The 14,787-nt window shown below is 42.6% G+C and overlaps 1 protein-coding gene across 3 annotated transcripts in view; it reads right to left on the bottom strand.

Annotated features, from left to right (window-relative positions):
• FGD4 (FYVE, RhoGEF and PH domain containing 4) overlaps nt 1-14,787 on the bottom strand; it is a 140,222-nt gene that overhangs the window by 19,535 nt on the left and 105,900 nt on the right. For all 3 annotated transcript variants that reach the window (XM_087722983.1, XM_087722982.1, XM_087722980.1), the window contains exons 5-6: nt 8,932-9,021; nt 342-487 (exon numbers count right to left, since the gene is read on the bottom strand). In XM_087722983.1, coding sequence (XP_087579109.1) covers nt 342-487; nt 8,932-9,021 — 236 coding nt within the window. The remainder of the gene's footprint in view (nt 1-341; nt 488-8,931; nt 9,022-14,787) is intronic.

Genomic DNA, 14,787 nt, shown 5'->3' with positions numbered 1-14,787 from the left:
TGTTTTGGATATCTGCACATATGGGAGGACAGGTATTAAGGCAATGGGATATTATATTTCCAGGGTTTTTTCATGAAGAATTTCAATTACAGAAGGTCAGGGTTGCCAAACTTCCCAACCTGTGGGCCGGATGCTTTCACACGCTGGCCACGGCCACACCCAGTTTAGCGAATTCCCGATACGCCACGTGACACCGCCATGATGACGTGAGTTTGACACCCCTGCACAAGGTTAAATGCTTCTTGCGGTAGGAGATTATGGGAATAATCTCCTACTGGGGGCGGGGATGATGTCCATGCTATTTTTCAAACTGTCCTTCAACAATTTGCAACCATGCTTACCATTCTTGCATTCTTTTCTCAAGCTCAGGTAGTAAGAACTGACTATGGAACTGATTGATGGATGAAATGTTGGAAAATATTTTATTAACAACTTCAGACGGAAATGATCCCCGGTTAGCTTCATCCATTAGTTTGCAATAAAAGACCTGCAAAGAATGGAAAACAAATTCATGCATAAATGCATTCCTGCTCCCTTCACTTTAGCACAAGATAAAAAGTCTCTGGTGTTTATTGGTATATCAGGTAATCCATAACAATGTTTTAACAATCCCCTGTTGTTATAACCTCTCTTTGTTTTAATGAGGCAATATAGTGCTACCTATTCTTGCCCTTTAAAATGGTTTCTTTGCAAAAAGCAAGGCTGTGCAGTGCAAAGGCATAAATGGATTTCAGACAAAAATGGAAGCACCCATGTTGCACTCCTGTGCATTTTCTTAAAAGTACCTGCATCCCCCTGCACAGAAAAAGTTGCTGACGGATACTACATTCAGAACTCCAAAACCCTTTTTCCGCTGTGAATCCAAAGCACCACACTGTGAAATGACCTTCAAACATGTCAGTCTTTATTCTAGGAAAGCTGTGCCATCTTCTGAGGCAGCAGATTTTTTGATGTATGTGCTGCTTCCCCCCACCCCCCCTTTCCTTCAAAAGCCGTCTTCCCTCACATTTGCTGCTCATTTAAGTCAAAATATTCACTCCCATGTTATGCTGATGAGCCATCACATCAAACCTTTTTTGTATTCCATTTTTACTGAACACGGAAACAGATTGATATGACAACCTTTACTTACTCGTTATTTCTTTATTTGATTTATATACCTGCCCATCTCGCTTTTACGTGGCCCTCAGACATATCATTTTAAACAGTTCTGAATGCTCAAAATGGTTTAGGTTTCAGGGGGTTGGACTAGACGACGCCCAAGTCCCTTCGAACGCTTTCATTCTGTATTCTGAATGTATAATGATTTACTGGCTGCCATATTGTGATGAAATATATGCCTTAGGATCCCTTATCACAGGGATGTCAAACCCCATCGCATTGTGGTCTGGGTCATGACGTATCAGGCTGTATCGTGACATATCTGGATTTTTTTGCCTTTGCAGAGCTAGGGTGGGCGTGGCCTGCATAGGCCGTATCTGGCCCACGGGCCGCTAGTTTGACAGGCCTTCCTTATCGCTTCCTTCATCAGACCGCCACAAGGCTTCCTATCAGCTTGCTAAAAGAAGTTAATCTAACTACAAAACAAGAGCAACATGTTTTATCTAGATTTGGAGGCTATGTAATTAAAATCTTAGCAACAACGCATCTTTTAGGATCTCCTGATAGTCTCTCATTCAACATTAATTCTGCTTAGCTTTTCAAGAACATCGTCTACTAGAGACTGACACTTGTTGTGAGAAACCTATAGTGCAGGGGTGGGTTCCGGCTTCTTCTACTGCCGGTTCACTCAGGGATGCGCTTCGGGCACATGCGCACTTGATGCGCGCTATGCACACATGCACAGTAGGTTAAAAAAAGCTTCTGCGCATGCACAGCAGCAAAAAACAAGATGGCTGATACTACCTACTTGGCTGAACCAGTCCGAACCAGTAGAAACCCACCTCTGCTATAGTGGAAGATAAAGGTTTTTTAATGATATAAAATAAATTCCATTCCTCGAATAGTTGTCTTTTTTAAAAAAAATAACAAATTACATTTGAATCCAAACATATTTTTCCACCAAGGGAAGTTTCAAGGTTATTTTTTAATTGTCTATCTCGGGAAAAATGTGATTGAATGGAACGTGCAACCTCAAGACTCATTCTTCTGTAAACCAGAGTTAATTTTCATGTCAAAATACAGCCTTAACCTCAATCTTTACAAAAACCTTAAGAGTGTATTTTTCTATCAATATTACTAATGACTGCAAAGTTATAAATTTAGGTCCTGATCAGTGTACATTTGAGGACCTCATGGCTGTGCATCAGAACGCAATTAATGTTGCTAGTTTCTGGCAACATGTTTAATTTGTACACATATTTTTTAATATTGTATTTGATATCTTCAATTTTACGTCAAATACTATGCCTTATTTTAATTGTGATGCTTCCGACGAGAATAAACATACAATTTAGGTCTAATAAACCAACAGATCTGCAATTAGGAAAGTGATTTCAGTGATGTAAAATTTCTTTTTTAGTAGTCCATTTACACTCCTGGTGGCTTTATGGGCACATCTATCTGGTTTTCCTAGAATCAATACAGAAGTGATTTGCTACTGCTGCCTTCTGGGGTCCTTTTAAAAAAAACTTCCCTGTCTAGCCTGAAGCTCAAGCATTTGCTAGTTGTTTTCCATCCAAGTATAGCCAGGTCCACCCAAGATTAGGTTTTTAAGATGAGCCAAAGTCAACTGGGTGTTGCCACACAGCTGCTCGATATTAAGTTTTGGAATTTTGGAAAATGTAATATAAAATTTATAGCTTTTTTTAAAAGGGCAAAATGTAGCAACACAGAGTAACTTGCTCACATGCCCCAATATTTTTTAATGTGGCTTGCTTACATATTCTCTATAAAAGACTAAATATAGGGCTTAGTTTAGGGAAAACTGAACCCCTTAAGCTTGTGATTTTTTTAAAATTTAATGTCACCTCCTTTACTCTTCAACAATTTCAAAGAGGTAAAAACAGATATGCTAGGGCAAACTCACAGAATCTCTCAAATCTAGCACCTCTAAAGGATGCAGCTTGGAAATGACTTCATTAAACTATAGTTTGCTTAAAACAAGCAAAGAAGCAACTGAAGAGAAAGACAGGTGAGTAAGAGTAGCTCAGGTAAATCACCAAAGGTGTCAGAAATTTGAAATGAGAATATCAGTCAAAGGTAAAAAGCTTTGGACAGGACTTGGGAGAATGAAGGATTAGGCAAAAGGCAAAAAAAAATTAATGGGACATGCAGGAATATGAGAAAATGACAGATGAGGTTCATGGGATAAGATTGATGGGCATTCTGAAACAAGGATAGAAAGATGGACTGCTAACTACAAAACAAAGAAGCAAAAACAGAATTCGGCCTGAAGCATAGGGACAAAGAGGAATCCTACATAATCCATGATATGCTCATGAAAAGATAAGGTAGGTTCAATATTGCTAATGAACAACAGGCACTAATCTGGACTTGCCAGCCAAATACTCAATTAAAAGTTTCTAGCATGGTATTCTTTTAATTAGCAATAGCAATAGCACTTCGACTTTTATACAGCTCCATAATGCTTTGCAGCATTCTCTAAGTGGCTTACAAATGTCACTATAAGTAAAGGTAAAGGTTCCCCTTGCACATATGTGCTAGTTGCTCCCGACTCTAGGGGGCGGCAACTCAAGATGGCTTGTGGTCATGTGGTTGGCATAACTAAATGTTGAAGGCGCATGGAAGGCTGTTACCTTCCCACCAAAGGTGGTTCCTATTTTTCTACTTGCATTTTTACATGCTTTAGAACTGCTAGGTTGGCAGAAGCTGGGACAAGTAACAGGAATTCACTCCGTTATGCAGTGCTAGGGATTCAAACTGCCGAACTGCTGTCCTTTCTGATCGACAAGCTCAGCATCTTAGCCACTGAGCCACCGCGTCCCTCTCTGTCACTATATTGCCCCCCAAAATCTGGGTCCTCATTTTACCAATCTCGGAATGATGAAGGCTGACTCAATATTGAGCCGATCAGGATCGAACTCCCTGGCTGTAGGCAAAATTAGCCTGAAATACTGCATTCAAATCACTGCTCCAACAGGGCCCTTAATTAAATACCTGCTTGCTGTTATAATCATATTAATTTGTTATTAATTTGTTCCGTTTCTTTGGCTGCCGACTCCTAGGCTTGTACAACGCTTCGGAGCAAAGCAGCTCCTTAGTAAGCTGGAAGGAATTGCAAACATTGGTGCAGCCAACGACTACAGTAAGAAGACAGTAGTCAAAATAAACCACTAGAAATGTAAAGGTAATAAGAGATGTTGAATTTCTATTTCAACACTGGCAACTCTGCAGTGCTTCTTATATTTCAAGTCAGAGAGAAAAATCCAAATCAACATCATCCCACCGTCCAGTGCGATCCCACAGAGTTGGCCTCCTCAGGGTGCCATCGGCCAGACAGTGTCGGCTAGCGACCCTCAGGGGGAGAGGCTTCTCTGTGGGAGCGCCTTCCCTTTGGAATGAGCTGCCCCCGGAGCTTCGCATAATCCCCGACCTCCGGTCCTTCCAACGCGCCCTAAAAAGTTGGCTTTTCCAGCAAGCCGACCTGGCCTGAACAAAATAAAATAAATGATTGATTTAATTGTTAATTTTAATCTAATTTTTTAAATGTTATTGTCAATATTAATTGGGTTTGGATACTCTAATTTCCTTTTTAACTTTTGTAATATGTGTTTTTTTTAATGTTGTACGCTGCCCTGAGTCCTTTGGGAGAAGGGCGGCATATAAATCCAATAAACCAACAAACAAACACAAAAAGAAGCTAGCTAAGTGGGGGTGGGGGGATGATTATTTTCAAAACTCAGCGTCTAATGAGCCAGAAGGGGGAAAAATAATTATGCAAAGAATGCAGATGAGAAGGCAATCCAAAAGACAGACTCCTATGATGAAAAATGTTCAGATACAATATTGGGTTACTGAGAAAAGTTATACTGTAAACAAAAAAGAACAGGCTAGTACATCAGGAGAGCAAAATCAACGCTCGTGGGCTGTGTGACATTTAAATTTTTTGGACTGTGGGATTTAAATGAAACTTTATTCTGATGGGAAATGAGTAATTCCTAATTATTTTGTAGTTAGTCATCATTTCAACTGGGAGATGAACATGAATTTTCCCTTTCTATAGTTGCAAAATTAAATGGGTCTCGTGGTTATTATGAGTGACCAACCAATCATAGGGTGGCGTTTTTTGAATGATATCCATAATCATTTACCGTGTTTCCCCCAAAATAAGACAGGTTATTTTCTTTTGACCCCAGAAATAAGCACTTGGCCATATTTTCGGGGAGGTCTTATTATTTTTGAAGTGTGGCGAACATGATCACCTCATGGCTGCTGATGTGTTGCAATATTTTCAGGGAGGGTTTATTTGGGGGGAGGAGGGCTTATTTTAGCGCATGCACTCAAAAGCCCGATCTGGGGAGGTCTTATTTTCAGGGAAACAGGGTAGATAATTCTTCTCTTTCAGATAGCGAAAGAATGGCACAGGAAGATGTAATCTAAAACATAAATTCCCCATCTATGGTCCACGAGGGTAGGACCTTATATAAATTTACAGATATACATGATCCACATCTTGGGAAATCTTTATATATTGTCGAATATCTTGGCAGTAATTTCATATCTCACAATTTGGCCCATTTCATCAGATTCCACTAAAAATGAATTATTATTTAAATTAGGAGACCTGCAAATTCCATGGGCGGGGCAGGCTTGACATATTCAGTTCTATATTACTGACTTTGGAGTTGAGTGCTGATCTTCAAAAGCTACTGATAATAATATAATAATCCAGGATTATTACATTAAAGGAAAGGAAAACACTGGTAGAAGATAATACATTTATGAAGATGAGGTGGAAGAATGATATGATTGTGGAATGCATAGCATATTTCAAAGAGTGATGTGTAGATGTTTGGGGATTGTTTGAGAAAATAATATATATAATATAAACTTTGTCGTCATTGTACATATATACACAGCACACACATACAACGAAATTCACATAACACCCAGACACTAGGCCCAACACACATGACAATCCCCAAACACACACACCCCAACAAGGTTCAAGGTTCAAGGTTAATTTTATTTATATGCCGCCCTATTCCCAGCGGGACTCAGGGCGGCACACAAACCCAAAGGAAGGGAAGGGAAACACAAGAACTACAACAAAAAGTACAGGAAATTTAAAACAGCCAACAGCCACACGATTTGAGAGGGGAAGGGAACTCATCGACCCCAGGCCTGCCAACACAACCAGGTTTTAACGGCTTTTCAGAAGGCCTGGAGAGAGGTGAGGGTCCGAATCTCTGCGGGGAGCTCGTTCCAAAGGGACGGAGCCGCCAGAGAGAAGGCCCTCCCCCGGGTAGTAGCCAGATGACATTGGCTAGTAGACGGAACCCGGAGGAGGCCTAATCTGTGTGATCTAATGGGTCTTTGGGAGGCAATTGGCAGCAGGCGGTCTCTCAAGTACCCAGGTCCAATACCATGAAGGGCAAAAAATTCCCTGCCCCTAAACCACCCAAGCATCCACACAACAGACCAAGTAGTGCTGTCCAACAGCTCACTGATGGCCCTTTAGTTCATTGTTGAGTGCAATTATAGCTCTGGGATTAACATAATATGCTTTAGTTTTAATCCAAGGTAATTTCAAAACAGATTCAGATAAAAAGCTTTCCTTTACATGATTTATTTTATACATAACTCTTAAGACCACGTTTTTCACCGTGTTATGGATTAGCATTGCATGTGACTCAAGCAAAATAATTTCTTCTTATACAGAATGACAGAACTGAACTGTTATTTTAAGAGGTGTTTGCAGGATGGGCCAGAGATGGTATTATCATAGCCAATTGGCCTCGAGACTGGGTTGAAGCTGAAGCCACGCCTCTGGGCTCCTGTCCTCTGACTCCAGTTTCAATGCAGTATGCGCTCCCGAGATCCTGAAAACAAGTCACAAAGGAGACACCTCCACCCGCCAATACTGTCTATCTAATCTAGGGTGGGAATTGGCCCATCCTGCAAACACCTCTTAAAATAACAGTTCAGATAAGATCAACTGTCATTTTCCAGAGTTAGTTTGCAGGATGGTCCAGAGATGGGACATACCCAAGTTTCACCCCAAGGGTGGGCCCTCACTGATCCAACAGGACCTGTTGCAGGACCCTGCAGCCGAACGCCACGTCGGAAGATGCGAAGGCATCCCGCCTGTAGTGCCAGATGTGAGGGCGACGGGGATGCCCACGTCGCTGCCCTGCAGATGTCTTCTATAGGGCCCTGGGAGGCCCAGGCCGCCAAAGTGGCCGCACTCCTAGTGGAGTGGGCCGTGATGCCGTCCGAAACCGGTAAGTTCTATGCCTCGTAGGTGAGGGCAATGGCCAGACCGATCCACCGGCTAATGGTGGATGGGGAGTAACTCTTTCCTAGCGACGAGGGTTGGAATGACACAAACAGAGCCTCAGACCTACGAAACTCCGCTGTGCGCCTTAGGTAAATCTGTAAGGCCCTTCTTACATCTAAACAGTGCCAACTGTGCTCCCGCTCTCTGGTCGAGTCTGGACAGAAGTCCGGAAGAACCACCTCCTGCGCCTGGTGGAAGACCATGTTTACCTTTGGCAGGAAAGGCAGGTCCAGGCGTAGCACTACCCTGTTATTGTGTAACGTGCATAGATCCTCCCTGGAGGAGAGAGCCCCCAGCTCCGAGACTCGCCTAGCCGAGGTGATAGACACCAGGAACACAACTTTACAAGTGAGGAGCTTCCAGCTAACTGTCTGGAGTGGTTCAAAAGGCTCAGCTATAAGGGCCCGTAGTACCGTGGGAAGGAGCCACGTAGGAAACTTGTGGACTGGTGGTGGACGAAGGTGGGGCCGCCCCCTTGAGGAACCTTTTAACTAAGGGCAAACGAGAGAGCGGAGTGGGCCTCTCCCCTGGTAGCATGGTGGCCAGTGTCACCAACTGTCTCCTAACCATGGCTAGGGACAGGTCCTTGTCCAGACCTCCTGGAGGAAATCCAGGAGTTGAGGGACTGTGGCCCTGGAGGGGGTCACGTGCGCAGCCTGGCACCAGGAGACAAACGTCTCCCAAGTGGAATTGTAAATCCTGTTAGTTGACTGTCTGCGGAGGCCTCAATGGTTCTGATCACCTTTTGGGACAGAAGGGCGCCTCTCAGACGCTCCCACTCAATCTCCACGCAGCCAGTTGGAGCCACTGTGGATCTGGATGGACCAACTTCCCCTGTAGCAATCTCACCTTCCCCCAGGGAATTCCACGGTCTCTCTGCCGACAGACTCAGCAGGTCCACAAACCAAGCCCTCCTGGGCCAGTAGGGGACCACTAGGATTACTTCGGCCTGCTCTCTGACTACCTTCTGGATGACCTCGGGAAGGAGAGGTGGGGGGGAGGTGTACAGTAGCCCAACTGGCCACTTTAGCCCCCACCGGCGCTGATCTGCCCTCTCAGAGTTCCATGTGGTCGCTGGCCAAAATGGACACCAGGACAGCAACCCAGCCACCGGAGCCTCCAAGCCTTGAGATTTAACTCTCGAGTGGCTGGAAAAACCGCAGCTAATAGCAGTACTTACTGGGAAGTGAAGGAAGGGTCTCCTTGGGAGAAGGAAGCAAGTTGAGTTGAGGATTGTCCAGAAAAGTTGAATCAGATCAGGAGTCAAGAATTTACAACCGCTCTTTGGCCAGATTGGATTAAAACTGGAGTCAGAGGAGAGGAGCACAGAAGCGTGGCTTCAGCTTCAACCCAGTCTCGAGGCCAATTGCTGTAATACCATCTCTGGACCATCCTGCAAACTCACTCTGGAAAATTAAAACATTTCTTCACACACAAAAAATAAGGAGGTGGGGAAAAAAAATGCTTACCTGATCCAAGAGAGCAAGTCTAATCACATAAGCCCTTTCAGTGTGCAAAAGCTCATTTGCAATTTTGTAACATTTCTCTTCATTCGTTTCCTGGAAATACAAGCAATTTTATATTTAGAAAAAAGCTTTAAAAATGTAATTCCTACAATGGGTTTGTTTTTTGTTTTTTTTTTGCAATCAGATACTGTGTTTATAAAGCAATGATTTTTTTTTTCCAGAACTGAAGTCAACTGAGCCCACAAAACTGTTCTGACCCCCTGGCCTGTGAATAAACCAGAACACAGGCGTGGCTGTTTGCCACTGTTCAATTACTGAGATAACGAATCCTTTGGCTGAGGGCCCAGGCAACTCACATTCAATAGAGTAGCTCTGCAGCAACCCAGATAGTTCAAACGAAGCAACGCAGATATTCCAGACGAACAGACACGGCTAGAATACACAGATACAGATTTCTTAACTACTAATTCAAACGGTTGTTTCCCGCAAATGTCCCCTCCCAACGCCTCACCTATAATCTCTCTTGGGAGGGGCCAATCAACAACCACCTGTGCTTAATCATCTTCTGTGAGTCTGCCTACGGAGTTGCTGCTTCCGTTTCTCAGCCCTTCTCAATCTAGCATTAGGGACAAACTGCCTTTGATTCTCCCCACTGCTCCATGCCTCAGGCGCCTCCTGGTGACCAACCAGCCTCTCTGGTCCCTGTTCTGAGTCTGAACCCTGCCCAGAGTCCTCCACATTGTCCAGGGCAGACTCATATGGTTCCTCGCTATCCGAGTCCATCAGCAGCTCAACCGGATCCTGCTGGGCCGCAACAGAAAACTTTATGAAAAAATCAGAATGGCACACACACAGTCCAAGGTCTGTCTTATAGTGAGAAATAAAATAACAAAAGGAGCTATTTAAAACAAGCATAAATGCTTTTTAATGTGACGTAGGGTTTTTTTGGGGGGGGGGCAGTATTAACATTGGAAATGCTAACTAATGGTATCAATTTATTCAACAAAAACTTACAATTTTGCTTGCTTGTTTTTTCCATTTCAGATAAACTAACATTACAGAGGCATTTCTATCAATTGTGACCAGTTATCTGTGTTTAATAAAAAATTTGTAGCTTAATCTGATTAATCTTAAGCTTAATCTGACATTACTGCATTAAAGCTTTAGCCATACAGACCTCAATTTACAACTTACAACCACAGAATTTCCAGTAAGATGGTTGCTAAGTGAGTTGTATTCAATTTTACAAGTTTTTTAATGGTTGTTAAGCAAATCATTGAAGTTGTTAAATGAATCCACACATTCATTAAGCAAATCCAGCTTTTTCCATTGACTTGGCTTGTTATAAGTTGGCTGGGAATGTGCAATGAAAGGTTGATTTGGAGCAAGAGACTTATATAATAGAAAATAAGTGAACAATCAGTTCCTGTATCCATTACTATACTCTACTATACCTTATTTTCCCTCCAAAAGTCTTTACACAAATTACGCCACAAAAGAAAATCTTCATTACAAATGCAATCAAATTTACTTAAACAACTTTGTCTAGGCCAGTATACATTTTGTATTATAAAAAGTGGAAAGAGGGGGACATAACTAAGGCAGAATATCAGCAAATAGCCCAAGCCTGTAAAGACGAAGTAAGGAATGCTAAGGATCACAATGAAAAAAGGCTTGCCACAAAAGTAAAAAATAACAAACAAAAGCTTCTTCCAACATGTTAAAAACAAGAAAAGGGTTAAGGAAACAATTTGTCCATTGCTGGGAGAAAGTGGCAAGAAGGTGACAAGTAACAGGGAGAAAGCAAAACTATTTAACTCATTTTTTGCATCTGTCTTTACACAAAGGGATAAAACAGTCCAATCTATCAAAAACAGCACCACAAAAATCAGATTAGGAACACAAATTGAAATAGGGAAGAAAATGGTAAGTGAGCACCTGTCTACCCTAAACGAGTTCAAATCACCAGGACCAGACAGATTACACCCCAGGGTTCTGAAGGAACTGGCAGACGAGATCTCAGAACCACTGAACTATATCTTTCAGAGATCCTGGAGCACTGGGGAACTGCCAGAGGAACTGGAAAAAAGCTGATGTGGTTCCCATCTTCAAAAAAGGAAAAAAAAAATAGATCCAGGAAACTACAGACCTATCAGCCTGACCTCAATACCAGGAAAGATTCTGGAAAAGATAATCAAGCAGCGAATTAGCGAACACCTAGAAGTAAACAAAGTAATAGCCAGAAGCCAACATAGGTTTGTCAAAAACAGATCGTGCCAGACTAATCTTATTGCATTTTTTGACAAAGTGACAAAATTAGTGGACCAGAGGAATGCCGCCAATATAGTTTACTTGGACTTCAGTAAGGCATTTGATAAGGTAGACCATAACCTACTACTAGATAAAGTAGAAGAATGTGGGTTGGACAGCATCACCACCAGTTGGATTTGTAACTGGCTGACCAACCGCACTCAACGTGTAGTCCTCAATGGAACTGCATCTACATGGAGGGAAGTATGCAGTGGAGTACCCCAAATCTCTGTTTTAGGCCCAGTACTCTTCAACATCTTCATCAATGATTTGGATGAGGGAATAAACGGGGAATTCATCAAATTTGCAGATGACACCAAGCTGGCAGGAATAGCCAACACTCCAGAAGATAGGCTCAAGATACAGAAGGATCTTGACAAACTTGAACATTGGGCACTATCTAATAAAATGAAATTCAATGGTGAAAAGAGTAAGGTTCTACATTTAGGCAACAAAAACAAAATGCACAGATACAGTATATCTGGTACCTTGCTCAATAGTAGTAACTGTGAGAGAGATCTTGGAGTCCTAGTGGACAACCATTTAAATATGAGCCAGCAGTGTGCAGCAACTGCCAAAAAAGCCAACCCAGTTCTAGACTGCATAAACATAAACAGCATAAATCAAGATCACGTGAAGAGTTAATACCACTTTATAATGCCTTGGTAAGGCCACACTTGGGAGCGTCGCGGAGGCTTGCGGAAGCGTCACAGGCAAGTACAACGCATTCGTGCGCCCCACATCCATGTGGGTAACGTCGGGGCCATTCCAACCGGTACGGAATCCGGAACCCACCATGGACATGGGACAGGCAGTCTTTGACTTATGACCACAATTGAACCCAAAATTTATGTTGCTAAATGAGATATTTTTAAGTGAGTTCTGTCCTACTTTATGACTTCTCTTCCACATTTAAGTAAATCACTGCAGTTATTAAGTTATAATTTGGCTGTTAAGTGAATCTGGCTCCCCTGTTGACAAAAGGGGATCACATGACCCCGGGACACTGCAACCGTCATAAATATGAAGCAGTTGTCAAGCACCCGAACACAAATCACATGACTATGAGGATGCTGCAAGTGTGAAAAATGGTCGTAAGTCCCTTTTTTCAATGCCATTGTAACTTCAAATGATCACTAAGTGAACTGTTGTAAGTGGAGGACGACTTGTGTTAAATGTCATCAAAGGATAGATGCTATAACATTAATTCAGGGAGCCAGATGGTGAGAAGATCAGACTAAGCTGATACCTTTCATCACCTTCTCTAGATATCCACCATTAGTTTCTTATATATCACTAGCTGATAACCTGGCGTTGCCTGGGTATTTATTTATAGGGGGAAAATGTCCAGACCAAACGTAATATTGGATTTTCCCTCTTACCGGAGGGAGCTCCCTTATGGAGTAATGTGAAGCCCTTACTATGGCAATTCCACTACGCTGTACAGTAGAAGCCATTTTACGGCAGTACAGTAGAAGTCATATTAAGGCACAATGGGATGTATCTTAACAGAACACCCTCCCCGAAGGGCGTTAGGAGTGTCTTTCCCCCCCTCCAAGTATTTTTTTTCCCCAAGAGAATAAGTCATCTGCGTACCCAGTTTGATTGAAATTGCTTGAGGCGTTCCAGAGTTATGCTGGAACACACACACACACACAAACAGCCATTTATATATATATATGGCAAAAGAACTGTTCTGTCCATTTAGAGAAATCAGGAGAGGTTTTAAAATTGAGCAAGAATGCCCACTCCAATTGAGAAGGGAACTTTTAGAGCCAAGGTGGCGCAGTGGTTAAAAGCAGCACTGCAGGCTACTGCTAGATCAGCAGGTCAGCGGTTCAAATCTCACCGGCTCAGGGTTGACTCAGCCTTCCATCCTTCCGAGGTGGGTAAAATGAGGACCCAGATTGTTGGGGGCAATATGCTGACTCTCTGTAAACCGCTTAGAGAGGCCTGAAAGGCCTATGAAGCGGTATATAAGTCTACTGCTATTGCTATTGCTATTGCTATATTCATAACAAACTACTCCTTAAGAGCTGCTTTCATATCTAGATTGATGGTGATACCAAGTGTATCATTCCACCCAGTTTCACAGGAAGGACGCTTACTCCAGAGCGCTTCCCCTGTTGAACAGAAAGTGTACTCCTACTACACAGAGAGAGAAGGAAATGGTCACAACAGGATGTATCACCTATTCCCAAACCCCCAGAGCCATTCTCACAAAAACCCACAATTCTATTGACGGCAGCCACTGTGGAGCCAGAGATGACATTTGTTCCCTCCAGCTCACCTACAACAGAAGACAATAATTGCCTCTGGCCAACCAGTGCTGCATCCTGGATTTTACAAACTTGTGTGTCTATTCAGAAGGAAGGAAAAGGAGATCAACAGAGAGGCGGGAAACTGGGGAGAGCCTCAGCCAATGGGATGTGCCTGCTTTAAAGGGGGAGGAGTTCAGTATTTTGAAAAATGTTAAATTGGTGTCCCATGAAGATGTCATTACAGAGGAACGGTAATGATCCAGGAGCAGCCCCCCAGTCTGGAAAGGCCCTAATATAGCAATAGCAGTTAGACTTATACACCGCTTCATAGGGCTTTCAGCCCTCTCTAAGCGGTTTACAGAGTCAGCATATCGCCCCCACAGTCTGGGTCCTCATTTCACCCACCTCGGAAGGATGGAAGGCTGAGTCAACCTTGAGCCGCTGAGATTAGAACCGCTGAATTGCAGATAACAGTCAGCTGAAGTGGCCTGCAGTACTGCACCCTAACCACTGCGCCACCTCGGCTCTTAATATCTAGACTTACATCATGAAATACAGGTAACCCTCACTTACTGACTGCAACTGAGAAGGATAACTGTTGCAAGCAGCACGGTCATTAAGTGAAATGTCTCATGTGACTGCATCGACTTATAATAGTTCCAGCTGCAGTCATTAAGGAAATCACCATGTTATGGTCAACATCAAGTGACCATAACTTCCAATCTCCTGCTGGTTTTCCCGCTGAGTTTGTCTTGTCAGAAGCTGACCGTGAAGTGTCACAAATTTTATTTTATTTTATTTATTTATAAAATTCATTGGCTGCCCATCTTACCTCGGGATAACTCTTATAATCATACAAAAAAAATTAAAACTGTACTAAAATAAAATAAAATCAACCAAATAAAAATAAACCAAATAGAGGCTGTTGACTGTGATAAATGTGTGCCAATTGCTCAAGTGCTCAAATCAGAATCATCTGACTGTCGGATGACACTTCAAAAAACAGTTGTCTTTTTTTCTTTCAACACCACTATACAAATTTGAGTTTTGAACAAGTGGTTGGTAGAAAAGGATTATCACAGTGTTTCTCAACCTTGGCAACTTGAAGATGTCCGGACTTCAACTCCTAGAATTCCCCAGCCAGCGAATGCTGGCTGGGGAATTCTGGGAGTTGAAGTCCAGACATCTTCAAGTTGCTAAGGTTGAGAAACACTGGATTATCAGTAAAGGCAAGGCTCACCATTTCAAAGGACACTCCAATGCAATCTAATAAATCTAATCTAATAAG

Source organism: Thamnophis sirtalis, unplaced genomic scaffold (genome assembly GCF_051295495.1).
Source record: "Thamnophis sirtalis isolate CommonGarterSnake01/CBP01778 unplaced genomic scaffold, rThaSir2_p1.2 scaffold_9, whole genome shotgun sequence".
Taxonomy (NCBI): Eukaryota; Metazoa; Chordata; class Lepidosauria; order Squamata; family Natricidae; genus Thamnophis; species Thamnophis sirtalis.
The sequence above is the reverse complement of the archived record's forward strand: the minus strand, read 5'-3'. Positions and strand labels throughout refer to the sequence as shown.